The following is a 7500-nucleotide window of genomic DNA, read 5'->3' on the forward strand; positions in this document are numbered from 1 at the left end:
GAATGCATGCACTGTGTTGATTAATTGATACTACAGAATTACTGAAGCCAAAACATTCCAAATGATACTGACAAGCTAATATTATCCTGATACAGAGAATATAAGATTTCTATGAACCTTACCTAAATATGGTATATAAAAAGTAATTTAACCTCTATATAATTTTAGCAAAATATATTTCTCAGTTAACTAAGTTTTACTCATTCACTAGCCTTGAATGTTAAGATGCTAATTCAAAAGAATAAATAATCCTGAAATTACCAAAATAAAGTTAAAGCATTAGTTATAAATTTTCAGTATTGTATCATGATTGAGGGCAACAAGACAGCACTGGCTATGAAGGGGTTAGATAAATTTAGTTAAATAGCAAATATCTTTTTCTTTGTTAACTCACTAGATAGCTGGAATAATAAAATCACCATAAGAGAAACAAAATATAAATTAAATCTTTTAAAGAGGTGCTGTCTAAAATCTTGAACTAAGAGTTTTGATGCTCCAATGAACTGCCTATAATGTGGATTATTGAAGCTGACTATATTTAATGACAATATACTGTCCAGATATACTACAAAAAGCCTGTGGCAACCAATAGTAATAGAGTATATGGTAATTTGTTTGGAGCTTCATTAAGTAATTACTCAAGCCTCAATGCTTGTTGGGGCTGTGCCAATAGCCAACAGACCTCCAACATGCACTTTCTGTCAAGAGAGAACTTGTCAACCTCCCTGGCAATTTACTGTCAAACAAGGAACCTCAATCTTCCAAGAATGTATACTGGGTTAATCTTTACGTATGGATGTAAACTAAAGATGATATTCTTGTAGAGAGCTGAAAGTTGGAGTCATTGGTACAAGAAATAATCTGCAGACACACACAGTAATGGAACAAATAAAGGAAAAAGAAAAAGAATATCCACTTGGTGCTCCTGAGTTTCAGCTCCCTCTTGCCATGCATACTCCTGGAATGTTTGCCAGATGTTGAGGAGCTGAGTTCCTCTAAATGCTCCCCACGTGCAGTGACTGAAGGACACCCCAAGTCACAGCAACTTCCATCATACTATGGAGGTTTTCTGGTCTTTGCTGGAGAACTGCAGAGGCATTAGCCACTACCTGACACTGTGCCTCATACAACAACTAAAGGGTTACTGGGGGTTGAACCACCTACCCCCAAGAAAACAATGTTAGTCTTCATTAAGGTTACATCCTTATAATTGCCATTTATAAATGACAATCAAAATTACTATAAATGAGCATTCATTATCATAATCAAAATTTACCAATTAAGAACTATATTCATGCTACCAACACACAGAAATAGAGGGATATGGATACTCCCATCTAATAGAGCATAGGAAGTAGTAGTAATTAACAACACAGGTACAGCTGCTCTGGCCTCATATTTACTGCAAAATGACAAGAATATCCACTGCATAATACTACAACATTCTTACATTGCTAGTTCTTAATGTTGCATTTTCACAAAGTGCTAATAAGGGGGGGGGGGATTGATCCCCCTGTCTAGGAAATGAATAGAAGGTAGGAAAGGTTAGGTTTGGGTTTTGGGTTTGGCACTTTGTCTCTGGAGGATGTGTCGCTCTCGGTAACAAATACCAAAAAATAGTTATCTAGAGTCGTAATATAACAAAAGTTAAAGTCAGTCCTGTACCTAAGTGGTTGTAGGGGCATGTTCGTAAGTGCACATGCAGGACCTTGAAATTGCAAAGCCAGGGCTGTCACTGAGCTATGCCACTGCCAAAACATTAACAGAATCAACTTAAATAGGCTAGAACAGTTAATGATACATATTTCAAAGTAGTACTAGATGTCACCAAAAGTACTATATATGCTCCAAATCTTGGACAATAAATCCGTCACTTTATATTAGTTCCAGGTCTTTCACCTCCTTTCGTGACAGCAACCCTAAGCAAAAGGTCTTGGCCTAGGCTCTGCTAACAAACCAGGCCGGTGGTTATTCACTCTCTTCCTTCTCATATTATAAGAATTAATTAAACAATCACATCCTTCTCATCTAACTCACCTAAATCTCGCTGTACTAGAGGTCACTGATACGCAGCAACAATATATTCTGATTCATCGTGAAATGATTATTTTTAAGGGCTTTGCATAACCAAACAAGGTGTCGAATCTCTCGCTTAGAAATTGTCGTACTTGGACAGAAGTCAACGGTGGTTTGACAAGGGTAGATGTCTATCTTTTGTGTGTTTTATAGAGAAATATATGTCATTTTCATATTCTCAAAGTCAAAGAAGATATATAGTAAAAAAAATGTTTGTTCATTATCGTTAAAAGTTAGTTATCGTAGACAGAGCTTGTTATCGTACAATAGCTTTCATTGCCATTGCATTGGAACGCACAGTTATATTTATTTACATTTATTTTGATAAGCTATGTCATCGTTTTCCCTGCATCTTATAAAGTAGTTAGTACAGCTTTCTTCTAAAATATCGAAGCAAATATATATATACTATGCAACTAAAGTGCTGTAAAATGTTAGGTTATTCCTTTACCATCTTAGACTTTATCAAAAAAAAAATATATATATGAAACAAATCAGCAATAAATTGGTTAAAAAAATATATATATTATCGTGTGTGTGAAATATGGCTGGCAAAACATCAATCAGCTGACTGTGCATTCTTTTAGGAAATAATCAGCTGATCGGCGAGATGGTTCCCCGGGGAGACGCCTTATCTGCATCAAGTTGAATCTGAGACTTTGTGATAAGCTGTAATTGATTAATAAGGTACATGAGTTACCTCTCAGTTCCTAGAGTGTACATCTTGAAGAAGAACTTGTCACGTGTGTATGTGTACCATGAAATCCTTATATCTTTAAACTTCCGAAGTTCAATAACGTTTCGTGGTAATTTCTTCAATAGGTCCAATATTGTATTCGTTTTATTTCTGGATGACTGTAAAATTGTTATGTCAAGCAAAGAGTGTTCATGATTTATGTAGCGCATGTATGTGTCTGAAGACTGATTAATAATATCTATCCAAATGTCGCTGTTTGAAGACAGACAAGAGAGAAAACAGACGCACACACAAACACCATACAGTACCTCATCTCACCGCTCTTGATCATGCCACACTATCATAGACATGCACACATACACAGGAATATACACGCAGGCTGACAGGTAGGTATATATCAATATACAAATGTGCACACTCACCCACACTTACAAACATATTCACACTCACACTCATATTCACACTCACACTCATATTCACACTCACACTTACATTCATACTCATAGTCACCCTCACCCACACCCGCTCTCGCTCTCGCTCTCACTCCCACACTCACGCTCACACTCACGCTCACACTCATGCTAACACTCAAACTTACACTTACACTTACATTACATATATATGTATATATATATATATATATATATATATATATATATATATATATATATATATTTATATATATATATATTTGTATATACAAACGTACATACATATATATGAATATATATATGTATATAAATATAGATATACATATAAATATAGAGATACATATAAATATACATATACATATAAATAAACATATACATATGATAAACATATAAATATACATATGCATATAAATATATATATATATATATATATATATATATATATATATATATAGCTATAGATATATATATCTTATATATACACATATTTATATATATACATACATATATTTCATACAAATATACATACATTCATACACATGTGTGTGTGTGTGTGTGTTTGTTATATATTTATATATACGCACACATATATATACATATATGTATGTATATATACACATACAGATGTGTGTGTGTGTGTGTGTGTGTGTGTGTGTGTGTGTGTGTGTGTGTGTGTGTGTGTGTGTGTGTGTGTGTGTGTGTGTGTGTGTGTGTGTGTATATATATATATATATATATATATATATATATATATATATATATATATATTTATATATATATATTTATATATATATATTTATATATATATATTTATATATATATATTTATATATATATATTTATATATATATTTATATATATATATATTTATATATTTATATATTTATATAACAATCTCCCTGACCAGGCCTCGAACCAAGGTCATTCTGGGTATGAAACCAGAGGGCCAGTACTATATTAACCATACCACCCGACCCACTAAAAGGGGTGTGCAACTAGGATCTAATTAGCTCCATAGACATTACCTGTCTACTCATACATGAGTAATGATAGCAAGGTTTTACAGAAATTCCCTGTGGGCATTCGTTGGAAATTAATTTACAAATTTGAAACCAAAGTCTGATGTACAGAGGTGTTGGTATATTTTAGCAAAATAAGAGCTTTTGTACATCCCCTAAGGATTTACCAAGCTCTGCCATACCAAAGTATAAGTGGTGAAAGTTTGTTGGCTTTTGCCATATCAATTATTTGTTAAGTTCTCTTTATGGACAGTAACCTTTTTTCTCTCTTTTTTTTTTATTTATTTTTTCCTTCATAAAAGTTTCATCACCATGGATTTTTAGAAAATGATATCATAAATGCACGTCCACTTGGTAAAGAAACAAGTAATATAGTTTAAGTAGACTATGATCTGGACAACAAAAAGATAATATACAATTATTCTGTACAGTGGCAACACAGCAATGTCTTGCTACACTGTAGAAAGACATTTACCTGCTAGTATTACAGTAATGCATAATAATTTCAGAAAGGAACTATTGCTAGCTAAAAATAGTTTCAATCCTTTGGTGTGTCAGTATATTTTACTAGCTGATATTATTACAGATACTTGAATTTATTTTTTCTTTCTTTCCAAGATTTGTGTCATCCTAATTGGTTGTATCAACAATGCCACTGCAAAGCTTTGTGAAGGTGCTGGAAAGTTATCGGGGCAGAGAGAAGACTATGCGGACTCTCCAGTATGGCCTTCTCCTTATCAGTCCACTCGCATCAGAAAGGGTTGGGTAGGATTTGAAAGCATTAACAGTATTTTAAAAAGTTCTTTGAAAAGGAAGTTTAAATGTGTGGTAATGATAGAAACATTTGCTTTTTCTTTTAATCACATTTAGGATGAATCAAAATATAAATACCCTCTTTAGGTAAATATCAACCCAATCACATCAAGTGGGCCCAAATGCCCAATGGCCCCTATCCATTTTTTGACAATGGAGGCTGCTCTCAGTTCTGTGTGTCATGTAGATGTGGAATTTTATGGCTCTGACAGTGCTTGTCCTCTAGTAGAAGGCTTCCATTAGGGGACAAAGCCTTCATTGGCCTATACCTTCATTTTCATTTACATTAATTAAAAACAATAATTTGTTTGTCTAGACTCAAGGACAAGGGGGAGAAAATGTTGTTTTGGCAACCTTGATGTTAGCGCTAGCACAGTGTAAAAGTGCTCTGATTATTTTGCATTGTCATTGTGTAAAGCCTGAGAGGGTATCTTATATTATTTTATATTACACAAGCCCACATGCATTAAATCTTTATATTTTGGCTAATATTTGTAAAAACAGTTCAAAAGCTTGATGGACTGTTATAATTCTCTTGTAAGGAATCAAAATCAAGAAGAGTTTCCCTTAATAAAGGATATTTGAAACATCCATTTTCTGTCTTTCAGGGAATCATTCAAGATTCTCAGTTCTCAACTGGGAATGACAAGAGTAGTGCTAAGACTCTTCGATGATCTCCCAATGCTGCAGTATAGTTTATCAACAGGCACAGGTCATAAGGTGATATTTTGTGGATAATGCTGTTTTCTCTCTCTCTCTCTCTCTCTCTCTCTCTCTCTCTCTCTCTCTCTCTCTCTCTCTCTCTCTCTCTCTCTCTCTCTCTCTCTATATATATATATATATATATATATATGTATATATATATATTTTTTATAAATAAAGGATATATATATCTTCTATCCATAGTCAATATACTACAATGTCCCTCTTTATACAATCCACATATATATCCTTGGTATCCCCTCAGTCCCCTTTCCATAATCATGCATATCTCTGGTAGTAGATTTCCATCAGTACAGTCAATATCAGATTGTACTCTTTAAAGAATGTAACATAATTTCTTATTGTGAGCATAACAAAAGTGCGAAAATTACCTCAATGCAACATATGTGTATACAGTTATCCACATTATGCTCAGGTTTATTGCAGGGACCTGCTTTTAACAAAAACCATGGTACTTGTACATCCCTTTAAGAAACTGAATTGGTGAAACTTTAAATGAAGTTGTGATCACTGTGTCTGTATGATCTACTTTGCAATGAGCATATTGCAGTATGAAATTTTAACATTTTATGTAAAAAATAAGATTAATTCATAAATTTAGACTTTTGAAATAGAAATTATCTTTTTCATTATGCTCTCTGTTGCTATTTATAATATATCCTAGTATACAGGAGCAAAAAATATGAGTATTACTTAATGATGTTTTCCAAAATTATAAAATAAAATTGAGGAAGATGAAAGAGTACAAATTTTAGATTTTTAGTTAGTGTTTACTTATGACTTTAATGACATATCTCTTTTAAAGGACCAACCATTAATAAAAGTGTACAAGTAAATTCTAGTATGCCAAATCTACACATAATCAAGGACAACTGTACATGCTATGTTTTCAATGGTAAATCTGTCTTAAAACTTGAAACTACCAATAAGTAATACATTTTTATTTATTACAGGATGAAGATGTAATAGTAAGGACTTTAAAGGTCTTGAACAATGTTGTTGACCAAATTTACTTCCCAGTGGAGCATTTTGCCTGGGCAAGAGACATGAAAATGGTTAGAGGAAACTCAGCAGCTCTTTGGAATGCATCATTAGTTTTATGGGGACTTTCACTTTTACTAACAATAATAAGGTAAAATATATATATATGTTTATATTTTGTAGACATATAACAAAGTTTAATTTGAAGACTATTGAGGATGTTTTCATGGTTGTTTGTGATAAATGAGGTTCATCCATGTTGTATTCAATGAGGGCAGCAACTCAAGCATCAGAAAGGCAGCAAGAGAGCCTAGAGGATGAATGGTCATGACAAGGTAAAGGGTTGAATTAATTCAGAGCTGCCATGCACTTTTTCCTGACATTTCATGGTAAGGGTAAGCAAGAGAGGCAAAATAGAATAATATGAAAATCAAGTGCTATTTGCTATTAATTTTAGTGTAAATACACTTTTTTAATGATTAACATAATTTTAGATATGATTATCATTTTGATTATAATCCAGAATCTACCAAGCTGATTGCAATATTTTTCCGTAGACAATTAACCCAATCACTACAGATTTATGTACTGTCCCCTGTAGTTTTTTTGTGAATTTTGTTACATACAGATGGCTCCACATGTGCTCAGCCACCAAGGAGTCTGTCAGTAGGCCTTAGTGACTGCTCCTGATTTCCCATTACTTGAAATTGCAGGGAAATGGGTTTTTCTTTCTAATACTATTGATACTGATATTGTTACTA

At 33.1% G+C, this 7500-nt stretch overlaps 1 protein-coding gene across 6 annotated transcripts in view; it reads left to right on the forward strand.

The window, feature by feature from the left end:
- Positions 1-7500, forward strand: part of LOC125027146 (peroxisomal membrane protein 11C-like) — a 28383-nt gene that overhangs the window by 6755 nt on the left and 14128 nt on the right. The window contains exons 1-4 of one of the 6 annotated variants that reach the window (XM_047616009.1): positions 2630-2763; positions 4841-4987; positions 5644-5755; positions 6712-6890. In XM_047616009.1, coding sequence (XP_047471965.1) covers positions 4872-4987; positions 5644-5755; positions 6712-6890 — 407 coding nt within the window. In that variant the 5' untranslated portion in view covers positions 2630-2763; positions 4841-4871. Of the gene's footprint in view, positions 1-2629; positions 2883-4840; positions 4988-5643; positions 5756-6711; positions 6891-7500 lie in introns of those variants that run through there. The other 5 variants (XM_047616010.1, XM_047616008.1, XM_047616013.1 and 2 more) reach the window with 5 other exon arrangements.

This window comes from Penaeus chinensis, chromosome 7, assembly GCF_019202785.1.
Source record: "Penaeus chinensis breed Huanghai No. 1 chromosome 7, ASM1920278v2, whole genome shotgun sequence".
Taxonomy (NCBI): Eukaryota; Metazoa; Arthropoda; class Malacostraca; order Decapoda; family Penaeidae; genus Penaeus; species Penaeus chinensis.